Here is a 23,649-nt window from a genome sequence, read left to right as displayed (position 1 = left end):
GCAAACGACCGAACACTGACAAAACAAAATGTGTTGGGAGCAAATCTAGAGCGGATTTCCCAGCTCCAGCGAGTAAATCCTCTCACAGCTCACCATACCCAGAGAAATTTAGTGCCACATTTCATCCGGCCGGAAAAACATTGGACCTTCCAGTCGGCATCCGAAAATGACCGATCGGTATGTTGATGTTTTGCGCACACGTTCGCGTTGAGTAAGGCGTGGATGATTCGCGTCTATTCGCGTATTTATTTTTGGATACTTCTTACAACAGCTAGCTATCCGTACTCATTATTAGCACCAGGCAAGCACCACCATGGGGTGTATTGCAATAATTTTTCATCCATTGACTTTTTCTGTCATCTCGGTTGATTAAGGTACGCTTACACCCTTTTTGGTGAAAGTTATATCTCTACGAAATGTATAGATGAATGAAAGGAACTTATTTTGTAGCAGTTAGGTTGCTTTTGCATTTAACCACACTAAGCTTCCTGTTAGCTCTTAAGCACCAGTTTTAGCAGTACGGCCCAGTCACCTTTCCCCGGTTAGAACCATTGTTATTGTTGTTAAGTTTTTAGTTGTGTCGGCTGATCAGCATGTCTGTCACAGATTGCATTCAAAATTATGCCATGAGATGCTGTAATACAGCATGATTTATAATTGCACTCTAACTCCACCAATGTCATGTCGGCATGGTCTAAACCAGAGGTCTCAAAACTGCGTCCCATGTTCGCGTATGGAAAACTGTAGAAAATGCTATACACACTTAAGTATTTTGTTAATCAAAAACTAGATTTCAATACTCGCATTTACTTACAGTAACGTTAAATGGCCCTCAAAAACGTTATTGGCGAAGCAATGCGGTCCGCTAACTGAAAAGTTTGGTGACCCCAGCTTATTAAAATCTATATACTTCAATCGGCTTCAATGGCTTGTCTGTCCGACTATGCCTTTTTAATACAAATATTTCACAGTGTGCCCAATGTTCAAACCTGCTCAATATGCTATCTGTAAAACAAGTGGAAAAATTCAAAATATTTGCGTGGGAATAATTACTAGCTAAATTCCCATATGCTTTTTTGTATATATTTTTTTTTTATTTCAGTCCGTCAGCTGACCATGAAGGACAGGTTATCATCATCCCTTTGCGACCTTTTCCGGTGCAAACTTAATTCAAATGGGCCAATGTTCTACTGATAAGCAATGGAACCAAACCATCCGTTCACGTTAAACATCTCAGCACATAATCCTTCGGACGCTTATAATGAGCTTGCATAAGAAAGTGCACGTGTTTACTATACCAAACTAATGTACTGTAAGCGATGGGTAGCTTCCCGGTTCTGGGTGACGGCCGGCGTGTGCTATTGATGAGTGGCGGCGAGATAATTTTATATATATATACAGTCATCATGAGGCATCGTGCGTCCTAGTATTCAGTGTCATTCTCCAGCGGTAGCATCAGCGGACGAGTACAATGGAAGTACGTAGCATCAAGTGCGAACTTTAATCTCTGGGACATTTGTTGGTTTCCGATCTCAACGCCACCGGTACAGCAAGTGCAATCTTATCAGTGTGTACACAGCCAATTTGAGCTGCAGTACCAATGACATAGTGGATTCGAGATTTTAAACTGTATAAGCTATTAAATCTTTCAAGGACAACACACACAGTTGAAAGAAAAAAATAATGCAGATTAACAGAATAGAACGATGGAACGATGGAATTGAATTGAAACTGAGTGCTTAAAGTTTAACCGAAACTTAAGTGCTTTTTTCTGCCTGTCTTTACGTGAGAAGCATGCACTTTACTGCTATAGGATAGTTGGCGTTTTAATGTTTTTGGTGTAAAATTTAGTTGAGCTGATGGCTGGATTGTACAACAACAAAAAAACAGAATCATTTCATACATACACAAGTGATTACCTCAGATTTCCACGCGCGGAACGCATGCACGCTACAGAACCGTTTCTTTGAGAAGTGTAAATAAAAAAAAGGAAAACTTGCTAACGGCTGATTGCTGTATTCTGCCTAACAAGAAAGCTGTCAAACGAAAATCTATGTATGTGTGAGTGTGTCATCAATCCATTTGACGTACAACAGATTGTTTACGTCCGTACGCCACACAGTATTGTTTCTGTGAACAAATTTGCTAATGTTGGTTCAAGAATCTTAGTTTTATTTCTATACAATTTACCGGCTAGAAATTCTGTATTACGGTATATTGCAAGTGCCTTGATTTTGCATTTAACTGGAACGTGTTATTACCAGGAATGCGTCACTATATTTCGTGCGGTTCTTTGCCGGTAGTTCACTTCGTCTGATTTTTATTATCACAGAATTAGTTCTTTTTTTCTTTATGATACGTTCTATTCTACTTTTTCAACTTGGCTTGTAGTGGAACATAGTGCATCCAATACTATACAAAACAACCGACTATATTATGTATGAAAAATATCTATTGTGTTGAACAGTAGTGCTATCGTTGCTTGCATGTGTTTATTTCATTTCACTTTTCTATTAATTTGTATTATTCTCCCGCAGGTGGCCAGCGAAATGAACGTTGCTCAACGAAGCAAAAATGCCAATTTCCTACGAACGAGCTGCACCGATAACTGGTCGGTCCCGTTCTGCAACTGCGAGTATCCCAATGAAACCCGATGGAAACATTCGACGAAGAAAATGCTGCCGTGCAGCTGCGGAGAAGATACATCGAGAAGGCTAGATTGGATATGGGATAAAGCATTAACATTCGAAACGGTGGTATCTGGTGCGGAAGTGATTTTTCACCCAGTGTACAGCCAAGGAACTACCATCGTCCGTGGTAATGAACCATTATACCGAGGGCGACACCATTACTGGGAGCTGAAAATTCTTTCACCCCTATCCGGGACAGACATCGTAAGTTTCCTTGTTAACTAATGCAACTTATAACTTTATAGCAGTGGTAACATTTAAGTTTTATTGTAAGCACATATATCGCCATTGTTTGAACGAAACGACAGCGATCGGGGCACTATCTATTAATCTGGGATGCAAAATTCTTCCCTAACTGAACCACATCCTTGGGCAAGCTGCGAGAAGAACGTTCCGGGCGGACACTCTCGCGAAACCATGTTTCCGCCAATGCACTGATAGTGGCGCCGACAGCTGAAGGGAAACTCCGACAGCGGTGGTCGTAGCAGTATATTATTGATCAGTCCGGCGCAAATATTGATCGTTTCGGTAGGATCGCACGCGTCCACACAGCGCTGGGCACGTTGGCTAAAGAAGCGACCCACTGGACAACGCCACTCGTGTTCGGTGCCATGATGGCAGGAAATGTATTCGTTGCATATTTCCGGCAATGGGAACCGTAGTCTCATTCCTGCCGGTATGCCATCGCAGAAGAAGGCTTTAGTCCCTGTGACAAGCAGGATGACTGCTACGACGATCAACAAGAGCCCTGGGAATTGTAGGTTGGAATTGTAACACGCATTAAAGACAGATCGTAGTGTAAATAATATCCTAGAGTAAGACCTCAAAGACAACCTACCTTTCATTACTGCTCACCTACTAGGTAATACACGTACTATTATGGAACGCAATCACCAGACGTGTTTAATTGCGTCTCTACGTTGCCAGACGCTTATCGTCTGTATTTTATCAAATCTGGTTCAATAATGATTGTGAAAAAGAAAATCCCTTTATTGCCCTTGTGATATTGTCGGGAATCGTTAAAATAAATACGCCATGTGGTAGTTTTGGTATGTCTGGTGATAAAAATAATATACCACCAGTTCGTTGAAAATATTTGATAATTGATTAACCTTGTAAATGATCGATACAACGTTGATACAAATTCGTAAAAACTTCTTCAAAACTAGCATTCCGATCTTTCAAAACGCAACTTATTCTTAACAGTCCTCTGTTAAACCTCTTTTTCCATTTTTTTTTAATTTTAGTGTTTATTTTTTAAGCGTGAAAACATGCATAATTCTTGAAGGAATTTACTATTCTCCTTTTCGTAAGATATTTGCCCGTTTTATATTTACTTACTCATGCCACCCTAAAAAAGCTTCAACACAATTATGCCATGTTATCCGAGTGTGTAGTAACTTTATTGTTATATTAGACAATTAGTGACAATATTAGCAATCATCTTGGCTAAAAGTACATGCCTGGAGCAGTTGGGAGAAGAAAAACCCTTGGGGACATGTGTTCAAGAACATGTTTCCTCCAAAACACGTGTAGTATTGTTGACAATTAGGAGCCTGCGTCGGTGGTACGCGAATGAATGCACCATCCGGCACTCCAGCACACCATAAGGTTTCTGCAAGTAAAATGTAACGGGCAACAAGAATCAAGATATTATGCTATGCTATTCGTAATAATTTGTGCAGCATGTTGAAATTACCTCTTCCCGTTGGACAGGTGGCTTCACATTGTAGGTTACGTGGATTGAAAAATTCCCCAGTAGGACAGTACCACTCGTGATCGGTGTCATGTTGGCAGGCAATGTACCGATTACAGTCTGCAAAACTTTCATGAATCAGCAAGGTTCCGCCCGGAAGTCCATCACACCGAGCTGCCTCTGCAGCGAAGGGCAGAAGGGCAGAAAGCGAAACAAATAGAAATAATATTGCGACAGTTGAGTGTGTATTGATTGCACCAGCCATTTTAAAATAGCAAATTTCACTATGCCTATAACTCGTGACTGTTGGCTTCGAAAAGCAATAAGTAAATGTTTGTCGGACAAGTTGTAGAACATTGATTAAGCCGAATGGATAAGACTTCCTTGCGTCAGCTGAAGCCTAGACGAACGATTTCCGGCACGAATTTTATCAAAACATGATTAAAGTCGGGAACCGCAACCCAGTCTCGATTAATCGTTTTATTGGCTCTGACGCTCGAATCTGAGCGATTACGACTGTTCTGTAGTAGCGAGATAGTAACTGCTAGTCGGGAATGGAAAGGTAAACTTGTAGTATGCGTAAGTATCGATTGTTATGTTATTACTGATAAAGGAATATTCTCAAGCAAATAATATCGAGACTGAGTGGTTTAAAATTTAGTTTAGGCATATTTTTCCCTTCCTTTCGCCCTACCAATTAACCCGAATAATAATATTTCTCTGATTCAATTCATTTTTAGATGTTTGGCATTGGCACTGATAAGGTGGATTTACTTCGGCATCAGTTTTCATTCACCAGTGTGCTAGGGATCGACGACCAATCGTGGGGCTATTCCTATCGCGGGTTGGCACAGCACAATGGCCAACTGAAGTATTATGGAAAGAAGTTCAGCCGTGGCCGCATCATTGGTATCTACGTGGACATGTTTCGTGGTACATTGGAATATTTTCTTAACCGACGTTCGCTTGGCAGAGCGTATTCGGGCATTCCGAGAGAAGACGGAGTAGAAATATATCCGATGGTTTCATCTACGTCCGCCAAATCGTCCGTTAAGCTTATAAATGCTGCCTCTTTCGAAGATAATCTGAGGTTTAATTGCATGAAGGTGATTTGTAAATACCCAAAGCTCCTCGCACAGGTAAATGCTATACCAGGGCTGAAGAAGATCGCACAAGAGCTATGGTTCTTGCAATTTAAAGAGCCTAACCGGACAGAGGACTTCGCACTTAACAATTTACATCTGGCCGACGAAGCGGTACTGTGTGGTAAAAAGCTGAAACTCTTCAACTCAACCGATTCGGCCGATGGTAACGATTCCAAAGGACAGGAAATCAATTCGGAATCGCAAATCTACGATAGCCTAATGAAGCGCGAGGATCTCAACGAAGAAACCACGAGATCATCAAAATCACACAACCACCGCTTCATTTCTACTGAGTCTAATAGTGAGGATGATGAGCTGGCTGTGATTATTTAGATAAATACTATTTTTACTGCCAGTATACTGGTAACCAGTATACTGCGGCCGTGTGTACTGAACCAGTGCCATCCATTTCAATCATTTTACCACTACAGTTGTTACCATCGTAAGGATAATCATAAATTAACCCAAAATTGGGATCAAAATGTTGCTGACGAAGTAAGTAATTTTTTTTTTATGTTAGCTATGTTCATTTTTTCCTACTTGTGGATTTTCCTCGAAGTCATAACCTTTTTTACATCTAAACCTAAGTACTTCATGATATACGGCTAGTGTATGATACGTATCTTAAGTTGGCCTTAAGTAAAAATGGCTCGTTATCTTAAGTTTCGTCTAGCATTTATTTTGCAGATGTATCGTGTACTTCCGTATGAATTAATAAAGACTTTGATTTTCACGATTGATAAACCTTAACATATAACTGTTTATGTGTTACGAGGTTTTTGGACTGTTGCTCCCTAATAAAGAAAAGAAACATACAATTTTTCTTCTTATTTAGTACAACTGCTGAATCAAGTCAAGGCCCCCAGGGTAGGGTTAGGCCGACACCACGGATGTGAGACCTTGGAGAGCGTCTCAAAATAAGGAATCGTCATAATACAAACGCATGATAATAATATAATTATTCAGAGTGCCTCTAAAGTAATTGAACATGACTTAACACACATACACATTGAATTTCACTATAAAATATAAATACGAAGAATAATAAAAATACAAATATGAGTTAATAATAAACGGTTGTATTAGGGTATAGTGGAAATTCCTGGAGTGGAAATTTAAATATGATGAGTACAGTGGAACGACGAGTTGTTCGCATAACAAGCAAATCAAAAATCTCTCATAACTAATAAAATCTCGCATAACGAGTTAAATCATTTATGTTCCTTTATGTTGTGTTTTTCGGTGCGGTAAAATCAAGATCACGATCTGTAAACATTGAGCATTTCATTGATTGTAATTATCACATAGGCAATCAAAGCTCTTATTTTATTTCAAGTAATAGTTTAATATTACACTATTAAAGTAAAACAGCAAAAGTGTCGTATATGGTGTCAGGAACAAGTATGGTATATGTTGACGGGTGTTTCTTGCGCGTTTTTCTGGATTGCTCATGAACGCGAGTTTCCTCCGCCAATTGCTGCCACTTGTAGGCTGGGAACAGAATTATTCCAATATGTTTTAGGTAAAAACAAATAAGAAAGAAAATGTGTACGCTTGAGCAATTCATTAGTGCACTAAAATGTGGTACTAATGACGTGTTCTTGGGTGAGATGATCTTATTAATTATAAATTGCTTATAGCATCATTTTTTTCTTACTGATTAACTGTTTGGAGACGCGATAAAAAGAGGAATCAAAAGAGATGGAGAGATAAAAAATTATATCAATGAAAAAATCAATATTTACGCTGCACATATTACCCAAAAAGATGAATTTAAAGTCCTCGAAAACGGCAAACATTTTTTTTCGGTAAAATACCATTGATCTTCATACGAAGCCTCAAAAGATCAATCTTTTCGAACAGATAATTCTGGACAACATATGCTGATAATTGTTGTGTTCGGATGGCCGAGAGTATACACAGTTTATATTTACACCGAACACGTAATAAACAATACACAATACTTTATTACACGATCACGCCCTTGTGTTCCCGACGGTGTCCCACGAGCGTCTGGCGCTCTCTCGTCTGCTAACCGCTCATCAGTCACTCAGTGGCTGCATACGTTCTTAACGCCGAATAAAGGGAGCCTTCCACTTCGTGACCACAACATCTCCCCCTTTTTAATAGCGTAGGTACGGATCGAACCGACGTGGAGCTCTTCTAGACCGAGAAGAGCGTCGTGGTGAACGTTGATGCTGAGGAATGGATCGATGTGGGGGAAGAGATGGCGGCTCAGTTGGAGTCGCCACTGGCGGTGCAAGTTGTGTTGGATAAACATCTGGGAGCACTGATGGTGTAACGGGTATGCTCCAGGAATCCAATAATACATCCAACGGTAATGGATTGAAACGTTCCGTCATGGGACCCGGGCTGCTGAATGGTCCACGCCTTTTCAGTTGATTAATGTGTCTAATGACGCTGCGATGACCAGTCAGTACCTCGTAGGTAACATTTCCACGTTTCCGAATCACTCTTCCTGGAACCCAATGCCAATTGTTCCTACTATACGCCTTAGCATAGACAAGGTCATCACGCTCGAATGATCTTTCATTCCCTTCTCTAAAGTCATGTTGAATTTTCCTTGGGGGACGGAGTAAATCAAAACACGTTCGTATAGGTCGTCCAAACATAACTTCAGCAGGTGTTTTGTTTTGCTCTAACTGAGGGTTTGGCGTGGTTCGATATGTCTGTAGGAATAGGTCCAGTGCTTCCTGCAGCGGTGCTCCTCCTACTCTTATCTTGGTTAACGAGCGCTTAAACGTATCTACGAATCTTTCTGCCTGCCCGTTCGATTGCGGATGAAACGGGGCAGACGTAATGTGATGCACACCATTACTCAAACAGAACTCTGAAAACTCACCGCTGGTGAATTGTGTGCCATTGTCGCTCACCAGTGTCGTTGGCATACCGAAACGCGCGAACAACCCTCTCAAGATGCTAACGGTTATACGGGCTGTGATACTAGCCGTCCGGATGATCTCTGGCCACTTAGTATGCGCATCGACTACAACCAAAAAATAGTCTCCATCTATTGGGCCCGCGTAGTCCACATGGACACGCTCCCATGGCGTTGTTGTCTTCGGCCACGGCAAAGGATCAGCATGAGCAGGAGATTTTGCTGCCAGAGCACATGAATGGCAATTACTGACGAGATCAATGATGTCTTCATTTAACGACGGCCAAAACACATAGCTACGCGCAATCGCCTTCATGCGCTGGATACCAGGATGTCCTCGATGAAGCTGGGACAGACATTGCTTGCGTAGTTTCTCTGGTATTAACACTCTCTCTCCGACCAAAATACATCCTTCCACCGTTGAATAGTCTTCCTTCCTGCTGTGATAACGAGATGAATCTGCGCCAAGGGCAATGTTACGTGGCCAACCGTTTTTTATGTAGTAATGCAACTTCCTTGCTATAGGATCACGATTCGTTTCTCGAGCGACCTCTCTAAAACTCAAGGGAAACGTAACTAAAGCGCTTGTTGCAATAGACTTTACATCCATCTCTAGTGCAACAGAAGCGATTACACAATCCTCATCCGGTTTATCATGCTTGTTAATTAGCCTGGAGAGTACATCGGCATTTCCGAATGATTCGGTGCGTACATATTCAATGCCGAAATCGTATGACAATAGCGTGAGCGCAAAACGCTGCAAGCGGTTGGCAGTGTAGACTGGGATCCCTTTTTTCGACCCAAAGATCCGCAGTAGTGGACGATGATCTGTCTGAAGCTGGAAACGCCTTCCAAATATCATCTTGTGGAATTTCGTTACCGCGAAGATGATTGCCAGTCCTTCACGATCTATTTGACTATATCCTTCTTCTGTTTTTGTAAGTGCTCTAGAGGCATGTTGAACCACACGTATGGTACCATTGGGAAACATGTGGCTAATAGTGGCACCAATACCTATTGATGATGCATCTGCCGATACTATTATTTTATGCCTTGGATCATAATGCGTTAACAACAAGTTCGATGATAGCAGGGATTTAAATCTTTCAAACGCTCTTTTACAATCGGCGGTCCATCGAAACTGTGCATTTGTCTTCAATAAGTTATCCAGTGGATATCGCAACTCTCTCATGTTTGGGACAAATCTGGCATAATAATTTATGGCTCCTAGAAAGGATCGGACGCCGCTCACATCTGTTGGTTCAGGAAGCCTTTTTATGACATCGATCTTCGCTGGATCGGGGCGCAATCCGTGGGTGTCGATGATGTAACCCAAATATCTTAGTTGCTGAACCTTAAAAGCGCATTTTTCCGATCGAATGCTGAATCCATACTCTTGAATTCTTTTCAAAACTGCCATTAAATTCGCTTCATGCTCTTGTTCAGTGGCTCCTCCGACAATGATGTCGTCCATGTAACATGACACTCCTTTTACACCAGCCAGCATTGTGTCGATAAGCTGCTGGAACGCTGCTGGAGCAATCTTAATACCAGGCGGCAATCTATTGTAGGTGAATAAACCTCGATGCGTATTGATGGTGAGTAAAGATCGGTAGGCAGGGTCGATTTCTACCTGTAAGAAAGCATCGGATAGATCAATTTTGCTAAATATTTTGCATTGCGATAGTCTAGCGAAGATATCTTCAGGTAATGGTAAAGGATACTCATGTTGCTGCAACGCGTCGTTTAGTCCAGTTGAGTAGTCCCCGCAAAGCCGAATGCTGCCGTTTGCCTTGCGGACGACGACGATAGGTGCTGCCCATTCAGAGTAATCCGTTGGAGATATTATGCTCATCTGCTCTAGTCGATCGAGTTCCTTGTCGACTAACTCCTGTACTGCATAAGCTACCGGTCGCTTTGGGCAAAATACTGGACGAACGTTTTCCTTCAGCTGCAGTTTTACACTAGCCTTTGTGCACAGACCCATGCCGTTGAAGACCTCTTGAAATCTCCGCTCAACCGTCTTAGAGTAATCCTCAGATGAAATATGCCTACAAAAAGCATCCATGGGGGTAGAACCAAGTGCGAACAGGTCTATTAAGTCTGTTCCGAGCAATAGTATGTCTGCCTGTGCTACTCTTAAAGTAGCCACATGAGTTACGCTTCCGATGGTAACATTCGCTTCAAACTCTCCTAACAGAAAGAGTCCGCTTCCTGATGCTGTTCTTGCGCTAACTGTTCGTTTTAGTTCAGGCTTTCCAAGACGTTGCCATACGTTTCGATTAATGATCGTTATATCAGATCCTGTGTCGAACTGCAATCGAGTGCTTACATTATTTATAAAAATATTGATATATTTTCGCCTTTGCTGAACATTAGTTGTATTCACCGAAACCACTCGTGATGAAAACTTGTTTCTGTATGTTGGGCTATCTGAATAACGTTTCGGTTTTGGACAGTAACCGTCTCTATGACCCTTTTTCTTACAGACACGACACACATTCGACTTAAAAGGACAATCACGCGCCCAATGATTTTTTCCACAAAGCCAGCAATTTCTTCCAGGTAGGGTTTGAGGACGCTTATATTCGTGCTTTCTGCTCTGGAAATTTTGGCGCTCAGAAAACTTTGGTTCGTCAGTTTTCTTTTGCACAGCGAAAACTTGTTCGGTTGCTGCTTTCTCGATCATAGCACTGTCTTTTTTTAAGTTCAAAATACGCTGGCAGTCTGCTGTTAAACTTTCCAGTGTTGTGTCGTTTCGGTCGTCGATCTTTCCAAGTAGACGTGTTCGAATCTCGACGTCTTCTTCGTCCCGCAGTCCGCATACGTATATCAGACACTTGAACTGTTCTTCAGTTAATTTTCCAATTTCAAAATCTACACAGGCTCGATTCACACGACAAGAATATGCCAGATAATCTTCGCTACGTCGTTTCATTAGGTTCAAGCATTTATAACGCCTATGCAACAATGACTCTTTCACTCCGAATAACGATGACAGCTTTTTTATCGTTTCGCTGAACGAAAAATCACGACAACTCTTTGGCAATATGAAATTGGCATATCTTTCATATTCTGCTGCGCCCAGTTTTCTTATGAGGAGCCGCACTTTTGCGCTATCATCCAGCCTTGAAGCATCTCGTTCAAACAAATCCTCATATCGAGCAAACCACGAAGCAAAGGTCATTTTTGCTTCCTCCTCGTAGTGGAACTCCTTTATGTGGTGCGATAAAGAATCGAGTACTTGCTCTGCAAAAGGTGCGGAAGTTAATACATTTTCTGAGGGCTTGGCAGTTGCCGAATTATTTTGCATTAATGTGAGTTGGCTTATCTGTTTCTGCATTAAAATGATCAGTTGCATCATTTGCTCCGATGACGCTGCTTGGTGCGATGACGTTGCTTGGTGCGATGACGCTGCTTGGTGCGATGACGCTGCTTGGTGCGATGACCCTTCAACAAAATTCTGCGATGGCGCTGGATTCTGGTATGCTGAGGGCATTGCACTTTGTAGATTTGGTGGCACTGCTACTAATGATGGCTGCTGCGGCTGCTGCGGCATACTTGCTGCACCGGGAACGCTGTACCAATTTTGCGATGCTCGACGCTGCTCTTCCGATGGGGGCTGATCTCCTGGGCTGTTCATTCTTCTCCGCTTCCGTAACGAAGGAATTGTTGCAGTACGCACAGAACACCCGATAAAACAAATTAAATACGACCCGAGACGCGGTACGATCACGCGACGCACATACACACGCGCGACGCTAGCACGAGAGTTATAGCAATGACTGACACACGCATAACACGTAAACTTTACTCGAAAAAAAACTCCCAAAAGTCTATTTTGTTTTCCTCGTCGCCACTGTTGTGTTCGGATGGCCGAGAGTATACACAGTTTATATTTACACCGAACACGTAATAAACAATACACAATACTTTATTACACGATCACGCCCTTGTGTTCCCGACGGTGTCCCACGAGCGTCTGGCGCTCTCTCGTCTGCTAACCGCTCATCAGTCACTCAGTGGCTGCATACGTTCTTAACGCCGAATAAAGGGAGCCTTCCACTTCGTGACCACAACAATAATAACTGAACATTTCTTCATATAAAAAAGACATACAATTTGTTGATGGTGTAAGATGTGTATAAACGTTTTTAAAAGAAAAATTTGAATTATGTTCATAATGTTAAAAGGTACCGATCTAAAGACGCTTTTAGAAGAAGTGTAGTAGTTTTTTTTTTTTAAATATCGTACGAAAATATGCTTTTTTGTGCATCAGTTACATATAGGTTCAAAGGAAACATACTTTGGTTATATAAAAAAGAGGTAATTAACTCACGTGCTCCAACTATAAACCACTGAGAAGCATTTGATCGTTAAATACATTAGGTATTCCGCAATTGTTTCTAGTTTTGCTATCGGATGGATCACATTTTTCAAGAAAATCTATTCCAAGACAGAGATGTTGACGATTTTGAAGAACAGGCTCTACCGTAATAAACGCTCCAGTCTGGCGATGTTTTAATGTCAAATCAATATTTCTGTGTTTCCAATTTTCTAGGCGAACAAATCTCATCGCATCGCATCACTATCTCGTTCTCCGACGTGCGAGCAGGAGGCGAAGTTTTCGCGAGTTTTAATACTGCCATCCGGAATCGCAAAAACCGTACCAGAATATGGCATCGTTGGTGAATAGTGTACGCGGCCTGGCTTGCCGCAATACGTCCCTGCTCCGTTGCGTGTTTTTACGCTCGGTATCGTCGGCCACGGTCGCCCGGCGGGATAGGTGTAATGAGAAGTTTTTGACAGCCCCGGCCTCCGCACTGCTGTCCCCCTTTGAGGTTAGAAACCCTGTGTTATTTGTCTGGTTCGTGCCGGAGCCCCCATTTATGTAACACAATTTTCCGATACTCCTTCGCCCGTAGCCAAAAGTATGGAGCGTACACAGATTTTTTGCCACCAAGCCGAAAGTAGATGAGATCAAACAGCGTGTGCTGAAAGTTGTTGGCGCTTACGATAAAGTTACAGCGGATAAGGTGCGAATTCAAGTGATTTGATAGCATTTGTTTTTCTTTTTCTATCTCCCCCACCCTTCCCGCGCGTCCACAGCAAAATGGTCGATGGCAACTAGAGATAGTCAGAAATTACAGTGCTAAGGAACCGCTAACGCTTCAGCTGATCAAAGAGCGTGTCCTGCTGGTGCTCAAGCTGTACGACAAAGTCAATCCCGAAAAGGTAGGTGTTGATGCTGCTTGGCCTTTTTGTGTTATTGAAAATTGTTAGTTTCCAAGCAATATGACAACCAGCAATCTAGCACCTCTCGTTGCCAGCGATTGTTTTTGCTGTACCGTGGCGTACCGAAGCAATGCATTTTTTTTTTAATCCTAAACCATATCTATCTTTTGTCTAATGTTGTTATCCCTCCCAGCTTACACTGGAGTCGCACTTCATCAATGACCTCGGGCTCGATTCGCTGGATCATGTCGAGGTGATAATGGCCATGGAAGACGAATTCGGTAAGCTAACCAAACCTTTGTAATGCTGGCCGTTCAACTGTAATGTGTCATGTGGATGTTTCGTTCTTGATTTAAGGATTTGAAATTCCTGACGGCGATGCGGAAAAGCTTTTCAGACCTGCCGACATTGTCCAGTATATCGCCGACAAGGAAGATATTTATGAATAAGGTTTTCATAAGCAGGACTCAAACTGTAAAAACTCTGTATCTGGCAGATGCTGTAGATCCTAGTGTGAGAAATTGATGATGAATGTTGTAAACAGATACTATTGATGGTCACCTACGACGAAAGCGTGCTGTAAGCAAAAAGAGATGCCGGTAAATATGCATTGGAAGGCACAAACATCTGCACATGGAACATAACAACAAACCTATAAATTAGGGTACACAGCTACTCCGTGTTGCAAAAGAGCAAAAAAATAGATGAATACCATTAATACCAATAAAATGTATCTGCTATTTCGTCGCTCCTGTTAAAACATGTTGATTTTTCGCAAAGCCCAAATAGCATTCACTTGAACCCTTGTGGTACATGAAAGAACTGAAAACGATAAGGACCGAAACAAAATCTTGTAAATATGTGATAGCAAATGTGTTTGTATTAAGAACGCAGTTTATTAATACGACATTGGTAAAAAATCTGTAAAAAAATACCAACATCTTTGCTTATGATTCGCTTTTTTAGCATTATTGTGACCTGCAATATTTCGTATTTATTAACATTTGCTTACAACAATGCATCCACGCGATAAGTTGAGAAAATAATGTTTGGCAACCCGGGATTGTAGCGAGAGAACTGCTCGCATTCTCAATAGCGAGAATAACAGACTCGAATATGTCAGAAAAACTGCTCGAACGCGTACAAGTGAGAAGCTTCAGCTCCAACGCCGAAAAAGTGAGCAATAATTTTACTCACCTGACATTAATTACAACCAGCAATGAACAAAGCGGCCTGCTTGGTTGTCTGCGATGCTTTGAGCAAAAAAGTTGCATAAACTCTTTAGAATATTCGATGAACAGTGCTAATTGATAACATTGGAGTCCTGAAGTCGTGAATTACGTTTTCACGTATCCGTGCGAGTGCGGCGTGTGGTAAAACGGCGTTGTTTGTTGTGCGTTTGTGCAGTGCAACCAAACCCACTCGGCAGCCATTTTCTCTTGCGAAGGCAAGCGGCAGTGAAACTTCTCGGTGCGGTGTTTGCAGTACGTAGTGCGAATCGATGGTTTGCTGAGAACTGTGCGAGTTTTGCTTGCATCGTGATTACTGCAGCTTGTTCAAAGGTTGCCAGTGACTAAGGTACATAAATGGCTAGTCCAACGCCACAGAACAGCCCAATGCCTCCGCCACAAGCACCTTCGCAAAGCCCTGCACCATCACCTTCACCGCACAGTCCTTACCAGCAGGCACCTCCGCCACATCCTGGTCAAAGTCAGGGACCTCCTCACATGCCAACCCCTGGCCATCATGTACCGCCCCAAGCAGGACCCCCACCCGGGCCACACATGTCGATGCAAGGGCCTCCGACGCCCCACGGTGGCCAGCCACCCAATCCTCACGGACCGCCGCCACCCCAGCACCCTTCCCATATGAATGGACCACCACCGGGACCGCAGGGAGCCCCCGGGCATGGGCCGGGCGGACCACCGCATCACATGCCTCCATCGGGACCGCAACACATGCCGCAACATCCACCCCATCCTGTAATGGGGCACCCGGTTCCCCCGCATCCCGGAATGGCTGGGCACCCGACACAGGGCCCACCCTTGCCTCCTGGAATGGTTCCAGGTGGCTATCCGGGACACTCGATGCCACCAAATGCGGTATGTACAGTAAGAAAGTATCAGGTCCCGTAGCATAATAATACTCGAATTGATTATTAAACCTGAACAATCCGATACGAAAAAACAAACAAGGATGAAACCAGGATAGGAGATAACTCAAGCCACTAGATTAAAATTCACGCTTAACGAGTATCGTACGTTCTATAGTACAATATTATAATTTTTTTTAACTTACATACCTCTGTTTGTTGTCTTTTTAGATATTGCTCTCTACCCATAACTTATCGTTATCACTGAAACCCTACTGAACTGGTTTTGGAATGATAATCAATGACAATCTGTCCTCCACATATACATATTTTAACGAAGTCTACTGTCTGTTTGATTTTAATACCTTTTTTTAATTTAAAGATAGATGGTGTTATAATTATTTATATTTAGCTTTTAATAACATGTACAGGCGGTACCTCGTATACGCGGTTTTCTAAATTTGACAATTATTAGAGCACATTGTACTGATTTGACACATCAGATGTTAATAATTTCCCTATTGATTGAATGTTAAAAAATATTTCAAAAGGTTTGCGATTTTTATATTCAGCTAGAATCACATCAAACAATCCATTAAGTATAACCACCTCCTACTTGTAAAATTACATGAAAACTGGTGATATTTTGACTGGAAATCACGAGATTCATGGCGTGGAAACCACGCGATTTTTCGTTCCGATTTTGCGGCCGTTTTCGGTCCCTATTAACCGTGTATTTCGAGGACCGTCTGTATTTACATCACCATCGGTAAAGGTATGGTAATGGTAACGACAAAAAAAGTTTTTTTTTTCTTCGATAACCTCAACCTGACACATTACAATATATTTATTGCTTATCAATTAAAGCTGCACCCAATGGCTCGTATACCATTAGTTAGTGCGGTTGTGGAGGGCAGGCAGTATTACTCCTTGATTTGAGCTAGCTTCTCATCAACGTCGCGTACTATGTTCAGTATCGTTTGAGCCAACGGTTCACTACTGGCGGCTATAATATCTGGCTTCATAATGTCGTACTGTCCTCCTGTGATGCTAATAACCGTGCCGCCAGCTTCCTGGATCAGCAGCGCGCCTGCTGCAATGTCCCACGGTTTAAGATACTGTATGCTATAGGCATCGATCTGTCCGCTAGCGATGTATGCTAGTGAGAGAGCGGCGGAACCAAACGCACGCAATCCTACGCACTCCGCGATGAACCTCTGGCCCCGCTCAAACAGGGCCGCCCGTATCGGCTTATAGCTTCCGATGGAAAATTCATGTCCCACGAGGGCATCCTTCAGCTGTAAAATATAAAGAGGAAGGTGAATTCACCCAATCGAATCGAACATGTCTTTCCTCTACTTACTTCCTTCGTGTTGCGCGTGTGGATCCGGGAACCGTTCAGGAATGACCCTTGCCCTTTAATGGCAGTGAATAGCTCATTGGCGGTTGGGTTCGCTATGATTGCGATCTGTAGTTCATGATTGACCGCCAGTGCGACAGAAATACACGTGAAGGGTACGCCTCGCACGAAGTTGACCGTGCCATCAATTGGATCAATTATCCACGTTGGCTCCGGTCCGAGAATCAGCTTGGCTCCACTAGCGAACGCCGATTCTTCTGCGCAAAATTTGTGATGTGGAAACTGTTGCCGAAGTCCCGCGATCAAAATGTCCTCCACTCGCTGGTCGTACACGGTCACCAGATCCCAATGTTTACCTTTCACCTCCACCTGCTTAGAAGCGGAGCGAAATCCCTCGAGCACTATTTCGTTACACTGTTTCACCAATTCCAGCACTGTTTCGAAGGCTGCCTTTATTTCGTTTTCGTCGCACATGATGGTACGCTGATAACGTGTTGTAGATTTTTTTTTTGAATTATGATAAACTGCGTACCCCCGGTATGTGCGACCGCTGCCGTTGCCTGCTTTACTTGGACTGATGACAGCTAGCGTCACACACAGCGGCTCAATGACTTTTGATATTAGCAGAATCGCGCCTGTGTGTATGTGTGTGTGTGACAGATAAGGCGTACAAATATAGCGAAACGTGATATTCGTTACGCCTTTTGCTCGCGGTTCATGCATTCCGGGGCTACGGTACTGTTTTCATAATGTAAATTAGTGATTGTATTGTTTACTTAATCTCAATGCCAGCGTCTGTAAAATCTCGAAGCAAAGATAAGATTATCCTTCTAGCGATGCTTTATTTCATGCGAAGTAGTTCGTTCTATCATTTATCTCTCTCTCTTTCTCTATTTTCCTAACAGGGACCGCCACCACCAGGGCCGATGCAGGGAGTTGGTGGTCCTGGACCGGGGCCTGTAATGCCACCCGGTGCTGCCAATCCAGGCATGATGCCCGGTTCGGCCCCACCACCTCCCCCGGGACAAGAAAATCTTAACGCTTTGCAACGGGCAATCGACTCGATGGAGGAGAAAGGACTGCAAGAAGATCCACGCTATTCGCAGCTGCTGGCATTACGTGCTAATTCCAAGCAACAAAATCTAAACGCTCCGCAGCTGCATCAACTGCGCGGACAAATCATGGCGTATCGCTTGCTGGTACGTCATCAGCCAATAAGTAAGCAGCTTGCATCGCAAATTTTGGCCCAGCGATCCGATGGGACCCCTCCGCAATGTCCAACACCCCCAGCCAGTCCGTACCCGAACGCTGCTGGAGGTCCCTCACCGCAGCCGGGAATACCCCCGCAACCGTCGCAGCAACAGCAATCGCAACCACCACATCAACAGCAAGGACAACCGCAACCGCAAGGACCTTCTACGGTTCCGAGTCACCCTGGAGCACCACAGACTGCAATGCAGGGCCCACCGGGCAAGCCCGGAGGGCCGCCCGGTCCGCCAGACGCGATCGGTTCCAACAAACCACCACTGGGAACCGGTGGAGGAATGCCACCGAATCAAAGTCCAATGCCAGGCATGACCATGGGCGGTCCCCCGCAAGTGGGACACGGCCAGCACCACCAACAACAGCAACAGCAAATGCAACAGCCGCCACATTCAGCAGCCTCGCACGGTCATCCCCAGCAGCAAATGCTTCCCACAGTCGGACAACCTGCCCGTCCGAACTCGCAAGGGCCCGCTGGTGGGCCGGGTCCAAGACCGGCCGCTCAAGCACCGACGATGCAACCGATGCCGAAACAGAACCGCGTCACGACCGTTGCGAAGCCGGCCGGATTGGATCCTTTAACCATATTGCAAGAGCGTGAAAATCGGTTGGCCGCTCGGATTGCTCTTCGGCTGGAGGAGCTCAATAATTTGCCAGCCTCGATGCCGGAAGATCTGAGAATGAAGGCCTTGATTGAGCTGCGGGCGCTTCGGGTTCTGAACTTCCAGCGCCAGCTGCGGAGCGAAATTGTCCAGTGCACTCGACGCGATACAACACTCGAAACGGCCGTCAACGTGAAAGCTTACAAGCGTACCAAACGGCAAGGTTTGCGCGAGGCACGTGCCACGGAGAAACTGGAGAAGCAGCAGAAGCTCGAGGCCGAACGCAAACGTCGCCAGAAGCATCAGGAGTTCTTGGCGTCGGTATTGCAGCATGGTAAAGATTTCAAAGAGTACCATCGTAACAATATTGCCAAGCTGGGCCGCCTGAACAAAGCGGTAATGAACTATCATGCCAACGCGGAAAGAGAGCAAAAGAAGGAGCAGGAGCGTATCGAGAAGGAGCGTATGCGTCGCTTGATGGCGGAGGATGAGGAAGGGTATCGTAAACTTATCGATCAGAAGAAGGACAAGCGGTTGGCATTCCTGCTGTCGCAGACGGATGAGTATATCAGCAACCTTACGGAGATGGTCAAACAACACAAGGTGGATCAGAAAAAGAAGCAGGACGATGAGATTCAGCGCAAGAAACAGCTCAAGCGTCACATTCTGGAAAGCGGCGATATCGAACATTTGGATGAACACTGCGAAGCATCAGATTGTCGTGTAACGGTGATGGAAACGGCAACAGGCAAGATGATTTCGGGAGATGATGCACCGTTCCTGCGCGATCTGCACAGCTGGCTGCAGCTGCATCCTGGCTGGGAGTACGTTATCTCTGACGGCGACGCCGACGATGACGAGGAGGAATCGGAGGGAGGAAAGAAGAAAACTCCCGAGGAAGAGCTGAGCGATGACGCCAAGACGAAGGAAGTTATACAAAAGGCGAAGGTCGAGGATGACGAATATAAGACCGAAGAGCAGACGTACTATAGCATTGCACACACGGTCCACGAGAAGGTGACCGAGCAAGCATCGATCTTAGTGAATGGAAAGCTGAAGGAGTACCAGATAAAGGGTCTCGAGTGGCTGGTATCACTGTTTAACAACAATCTCAACGGCATCTTGGCTGACGAAATGGGTCTCGGTAAGACGATCCAAACGATCGCTCTCGTTACTTATTTGATGGAAAAGAAGAAAAATAACGGCCCCTATCTGGTTATTGTACCGCTCTCGACACTCTCCAACTGGGTGTTGGAGTTCGAAAAATGGGCCCCTGCAGTCGGTGTCGTCGCTTACAAGGGATCTCCGGCGGGTCGCCGTGCTGTCCAAAATCAGATGAAAGCGACCAAGTTCAATGTGTTGCTTACAACCTATGAGTACGTAATCAAGGATAAGGCCGTGCTGGCGAAGATTTCGTGGAAGTACATGATCATCGATGAGGGTCACCGAATGAAGAATCACCACTGCAAGCTAACACAGGTGCTCAACACGCACTACAATGCACCGCACCGTTTGCTGCTTACGGGAACGCCTTTGCAGAACAAGCTTCCCGAGCTGTGGGCTCTGCTAAACTTTTTACTGCCATCGATTTTCAAATCCTGTTCCACATTCGAACAGTGGTTCAATGCACCGTTCGCCACTACTGGCGAAAAGGTGGAACTAAATGAGGAAGAAACGATTCTCATCATTCGTCGTCTGCATAAGGTGCTACGTCCATTCTTGCTGCGCCGTTTGAAAAAGGAGGTCGAATCGCAGCTGCCGGACAAGGTGGAGTACATCGTCAAGTGTGACATGTCCGGGTTGCAGCGCGTGCTCTACAAACACATGCAGAGCAAGGGAGTGTTGTTAACCGACGGCTCGGAGAAGGGCAACAAGGGCAAGGGAGGTGCGAAGGCTCTGATGAACACGATTGTCCAGCTGCGCAAACTCTGCAACCATCCATTCATGTTCCAGCATATAGAGGAAAAGTATTGCGACCATATCGGTGTGCAGGGAACAGTCACCGGTCCGGATCTGTACCGTGCATCGGGCAAATTTGAGCTGCTGGATCGCATCTTGCCCAAACTGAAAGCGACTGGACATCGAGTACTGCTCTTCTGTCAGATGACACAGTGCATGACTATAATAGAGGACTATCTTTCCTGGCGCGGCTTCGGGTATCTGCGTCTTGACGGTACTACCAAGTCCGAAGAGCGCGGAGATTTGTTGAAAAAGTTCAATTCGAAAAATTCCGACTACTTCCTCTTCCTGCTCTCTACTCGAGCTGGCGGTTTAGGATTGAACTTGCAGACGGCAGATACGGTCGTTATTTTCGACTCCGATTGGAATCCCCATCAGGATCTGCAGGCTCAAGATCGTGCGCATCGTATCGGGCAGCGAAATGAGGTGCGCGTGCTGCGACTAATGACGGTGAACTCGGTAGAGGAGCGTATTTTGGCTGCCGCCCGGTACAAGCTCAACATGGACGAAAAAGTCATCCAAGCCGGTATGTTCGATCAGAAATCGACTGGTAGCGAACGGCAGCAATTTTTACAAAGCATTCTGCACCAGGACGAGATGGATGAGGAGGAGGAAAATGAGGTCCCAGATGACGAGATGATCAATCTGATGATTTCGCGAACGGACGATGAGCTGGAACTGTTCAAAAAGATGGACGCTGAGCGAAAGGCGGAGGAAGTGAAGCCGCGTCTGCTGGACGAAGCTGAACTGCCCGACTGGCTGGTGAAGGATGATGAAGAAGTCGACCGATGGGACTACGAGGAAGAAACATCCATTCTGGGCCGGGGCTCGCGCCAGCGAAAGGAAGTTGATTACACTGACAGCCTAACGGAGAAAGAGTGGCTGAAGGCCATCGATGATGGGGCTGACTTTGACGAGGAGCTAGAGGAGGAGGAGCGAGAAAAGAAACGAAAGGGACGCAAACGAAAGGGCCGAGGAAGGGACGACTCGGACGACGAGAGCATTGTTTCAACGATGACAAAGCGCAAGAAGGGCATAACCGATCCGAAGATAAGGAAGCAGATGAAGAAGGTCCTGAAGGCAGTAATCAAGTACACCGATGCTGATGGGCGCGTTTTGAGCAAACCGTTCCTCAAACTACCTTCCAGACGTGACCTGCCCGACTACTACGAAGTGATCAAGAAACCGATCGACATCAAGAAGATACTAGCCCGCATCGAAGAAGCAAAATATGTCGACTTTGCCGACTTGGAGAATGATTTCTTCCTGCTGTGTCAGAATGCTCAGACCTACAACGAAGAAGCGTCTCTGATCTACGAAGACAGTCTTGAGCTGCAGTCAGTGTTTAGCAATGCGAAGGCAAAGATCCTGGACAACCACGAAGAAGAGGAATCCAATGAAGAAGGTACGTAGTTGATGTTTGGGCGTGTGTACAACTTCCATTACTAATCATTTGGATACTTTTGATATTTGCAGAAGAGGAAGAATCAGATGAGGAAGGCGGAAGCGTGAAGATGAAGCTTAAAATATCGAAAGGATCAACTTCTTCCACCTCCTCTGCGAAGAAAGCTACCCCGGTGCGAAGGAAACGAGCACAGAAGAAGTATACCATCTCGGATGACGATGACGATATTGATTAAGTATGCAAACACTTTGCAATACCTATGGTTTATCTTTATAGTAGATTTTATCGCTGCAAAACAATAGGGTCAGACAGTAGCTCAGTAGGTTCAGTAAACCATCATCATCGTGCACCTTAAAAGCAGCAGTTGTGTGAGTTCGCTGCTATAGCGGCAAACGCATGACGAATACCATTCGCTTTTGTTTAGTTTAGTGAGCAGCATCAGCAGCAGCCGATACATTAGAATTGTATTATCTATAGTGTACAATTAATCTACGCGTACTGCAACGCGTTACGTATTGCAACGAAAGTCGCATTCAAAAATTTGCAAAAGATATAGCTCCCCATAGACAAAGGCGTAGAAATAACAAATGCTTAAATTTTGGAAACTCAAACCATTCAACAACTAATCCCTTATCCAGTTCGGCTAGTTGCAGAACTATTTCTAGAGGAAACTTATTGTGTGCATCGGCCAACGATGGTCAAATCTGTTCCTTTACGGACAAATATTTATAGATCTGTTGGTTTTTCGTGCTGCGCAACCACAGCGGGAACGTCATGTAAAGATAAAATCGGGATTTTTTTTATTATATTTTTCTTTATATAAATAGTGACATTGTCATGCTATTATTATTAACCTTACTGGACACACATTAACTGGTCGGCTATAGATATGAATACGTGTAATGAAATCAACTAAAAATCAAAGCGTTTATGTTTTTTTCTAATTAATATCCGAAACCTTCGAAAACTTCTCTAGCGAATGTGGTAGGGCGTTCACCTAGTTGGAATCTCTGTCGGCCATGTGGCTATTGCATTCTTTTTGCATTTGCTTACTCGCATTGCCTTTTTTTATTTTTATCAAGTAAGCTCTTAATAATCCTAAAAACAATTAATCCAACATTTGACATTTGATAAATTAAAACTTCCAATTATTCACGATTCTGATGACGACTCCCGCATATTCATCAGAGTGTCCCGCGTTCTTGAGTTCTATAAGAAAATCCTGTATTTTTCGAAACGGTTTTTACAATTTTACAAGATGTGGTGCGATTATCGCCAACTAGAACTAGTGACAGGGTCGGTC

At 44.2% G+C, this 23,649-nt stretch overlaps 6 protein-coding genes and 2 long non-coding RNA genes across 16 annotated transcripts; 3 read left to right on the top strand and 5 right to left on the bottom strand.

The window, feature by feature from the left end:
- Positions 1 to 1,222: 1,222 nt before the first annotated feature.
- Positions 1,223 to 6,281, top strand: LOC133394031 (SPRY domain-containing SOCS box protein 3). 6 transcript variants are annotated; one of them, XM_061662394.1, is made up of 4 exons: positions 2,082 to 2,299; positions 2,392 to 2,438; positions 2,538 to 2,894; positions 5,127 to 6,281. In XM_061662394.1, exons 3-4 carry the CDS (start codon positions 2,550 to 2,552, stop codon positions 5,862 to 5,864), a joined length of 1,083 nt encoding a protein of 360 aa, XP_061518378.1. In that variant the 5' UTR covers positions 2,082 to 2,299; positions 2,392 to 2,438; positions 2,538 to 2,549; the 3' UTR covers positions 5,865 to 6,281. The 6 variants fall into 6 exon arrangements, with proteins under 6 accessions (XP_061518376.1, XP_061518380.1, XP_061518378.1 ...); XM_061662395.1 differs by having other exon boundaries at positions 2,392 to 2,466; XM_061662392.1 differs by lacking the exons at positions 2,082 to 2,299; positions 2,392 to 2,438 and adding an exon at positions 1,223 to 1,477.
- LOC133394046 (uncharacterized) lies at positions 2,929 to 3,639 on the bottom strand. The gene is made up of 2 exons (XM_061662416.1): positions 3,529 to 3,639; positions 2,929 to 3,438 (listed from the first exon to the last, which is right to left on the bottom strand). The coding sequence occupies exons 1-2, from the start codon at positions 3,533 to 3,535 to the stop codon at positions 3,017 to 3,019; spliced, it is 429 nt and encodes a 142-aa protein (XP_061518400.1). The 5' UTR covers positions 3,536 to 3,639; the 3' UTR covers positions 2,929 to 3,016.
- Positions 4,068 to 5,127, bottom strand: LOC133394047 (uncharacterized). The gene is made up of 2 exons (XR_009766581.1): positions 4,390 to 5,127; positions 4,068 to 4,305 (listed from the first exon to the last, which is right to left on the bottom strand). It is a non-coding gene; the product is annotated as an uncharacterized LOC133394047 (long non-coding RNA).
- LOC133394049 (uncharacterized) lies at positions 6,053 to 12,858 on the bottom strand. Of its 2 annotated transcripts, none has more exons than XR_009766583.1 (2): positions 12,770 to 12,858; positions 6,053 to 7,022 (listed from the first exon to the last, which is right to left on the bottom strand). It is a non-coding gene; the product is annotated as an uncharacterized LOC133394049 (long non-coding RNA). The 2 variants fall into 2 exon arrangements; XR_009766584.1 differs by having other exon boundaries at positions 12,737 to 12,831.
- On the bottom strand, positions 7,476 to 12,526 carry LOC133394029 (uncharacterized protein K02A2.6-like). The gene has a single exon (XM_061662367.1). The coding sequence runs from the start codon at positions 12,071 to 12,073 to the stop codon at positions 7,655 to 7,657; it is 4,419 nt and encodes a 1,472-aa protein (XP_061518351.1). The 5' UTR covers positions 12,074 to 12,526; the 3' UTR covers positions 7,476 to 7,654.
- Positions 12,859 to 12,950: 92 nt separating the features above from the next.
- Positions 12,951 to 14,425, top strand: LOC1272611 (acyl carrier protein, mitochondrial). Of its 3 annotated transcripts, XM_061662414.1 has the most exons (5): positions 13,000 to 13,271; positions 13,356 to 13,361; positions 13,540 to 13,665; positions 13,859 to 13,946; positions 14,023 to 14,425. In XM_061662414.1, exons 1-5 carry the CDS (start codon positions 13,107 to 13,109, stop codon positions 14,112 to 14,114), a joined length of 477 nt encoding a protein of 158 aa, XP_061518398.1. In that variant the 5' UTR covers positions 13,000 to 13,106; the 3' UTR covers positions 14,115 to 14,425. The 3 variants fall into 3 exon arrangements, with proteins under 3 accessions (XP_311483.3, XP_061518399.1, XP_061518398.1); XM_311483.4 differs by lacking the exon at positions 13,356 to 13,361 and having other exon boundaries at positions 12,951 to 13,271; XM_061662415.1 differs by lacking the exon at positions 13,540 to 13,665 and having other exon boundaries at positions 12,970 to 13,271; positions 13,356 to 13,466.
- Positions 14,426 to 14,812: 387 nt separating this feature from the next.
- On the top strand, positions 14,813 to 23,270 carry LOC1272575 (ATP-dependent helicase brm). Its single transcript, XM_061662366.1, has 3 exons — positions 14,813 to 15,767; positions 18,023 to 22,346; positions 22,418 to 23,270. The coding sequence occupies exons 1-3, from the start codon at positions 15,252 to 15,254 to the stop codon at positions 22,579 to 22,581; spliced, it is 5,004 nt and encodes a 1,667-aa protein (XP_061518350.1). The 5' UTR covers positions 14,813 to 15,251; the 3' UTR covers positions 22,582 to 23,270.
- On the bottom strand, positions 15,904 to 17,792 carry LOC1272576 (uncharacterized). Its single transcript, XM_311485.5, has 2 exons — positions 17,121 to 17,792; positions 15,904 to 17,055 (listed from the first exon to the last, which is right to left on the bottom strand). Exons 1-2 carry the CDS (start codon positions 17,589 to 17,591, stop codon positions 16,681 to 16,683), a joined length of 846 nt encoding a protein of 281 aa, XP_311485.4. The 5' UTR covers positions 17,592 to 17,792; the 3' UTR covers positions 15,904 to 16,680.
- Positions 23,271 to 23,649: the final 379 nt, after the last annotated feature.

This window comes from Anopheles gambiae, chromosome 3, assembly GCF_943734735.2.
Source record: "Anopheles gambiae chromosome 3, idAnoGambNW_F1_1, whole genome shotgun sequence".
Lineage (NCBI taxonomy): Eukaryota > Metazoa > Arthropoda > Insecta > Diptera > Culicidae > Anopheles > Anopheles gambiae.
The sequence above is the reverse complement of the archived record's forward strand: the minus strand, read 5'-3'. Positions and strand labels throughout refer to the sequence as shown.

What these genes read in the sequence shown, in the direction of transcription:
- LOC1272611 (XM_061662414.1), top strand. Translation starts at nt 13,107, where the DNA reads ATGGCATCGTTGGTGAATAGTGTACGCGGCCTGGCTTGCCGCAATACG. An exon ending in ACAAAGTCAATCCCGAAAAG is followed by an intron (nt 13,666 to 13,858) that starts GTAGGTGTTGAT and finishes TATCCCTCCCAG; the next exon opens with CTTACACTGGAGTCGCACTT. An exon ending in GGCCATGGAAGACGAATTCG is followed by an intron (nt 13,947 to 14,022) that starts GTAAGCTAACCA and finishes TCTTGATTTAAG; the next exon opens with GATTTGAAATTCCTGACGGC.
- LOC1272575 (XM_061662366.1), top strand. Translation starts at nt 15,252, where the DNA reads ATGGCTAGTCCAACGCCACAGAACAGCCCAATGCCTCCGCCACAAGCA. An exon ending in ACTCGATGCCACCAAATGCG is followed by an intron (nt 15,768 to 18,022) that starts GTATGTACAGTA and finishes TTTTCCTAACAG; the next exon opens with GGACCGCCACCACCAGGGCC. An exon ending in AGAGGAATCCAATGAAGAAG is followed by an intron (nt 22,347 to 22,417) that starts GTACGTAGTTGA and finishes TGATATTTGCAG; the next exon opens with AAGAGGAAGAATCAGATGAG.
- LOC1272576 (XM_311485.5), bottom strand. Translation starts at nt 17,591, where the DNA reads ATGTGCGACGAAAACGAAATAAAGGCAGCCTTCGAAACAGTGCTGGAA. An exon ending in ACACGCGCAACACGAAGGAA is followed by an intron (nt 17,056 to 17,120) that starts GTAAGTAGAGGA and finishes TATATTTTACAG; the next exon opens with CTGAAGGATGCCCTCGTGGG.
- LOC133394031 (XM_061662391.1), top strand. Translation starts at nt 2,267, where the DNA reads ATGCGTCACTATATTTCGTGCGGTTCTTTGCCG. An exon ending in TTTCGTGCGGTTCTTTGCCG is followed by an intron (nt 2,300 to 2,537) that starts GTAGTTCACTTC and finishes ATTCTCCCGCAG; the next exon opens with GTGGCCAGCGAAATGAACGT. An exon ending in CCCTATCCGGGACAGACATC is followed by an intron (nt 2,895 to 5,126) that starts GTAAGTTTCCTT and finishes ATTCATTTTTAG; the next exon opens with ATGTTTGGCATTGGCACTGA.
- LOC133394029 (XM_061662367.1), bottom strand. Translation starts at nt 12,073, where the DNA reads ATGAACAGCCCAGGAGATCAGCCCCCATCGGAAGAGCAGCGTCGAGCA.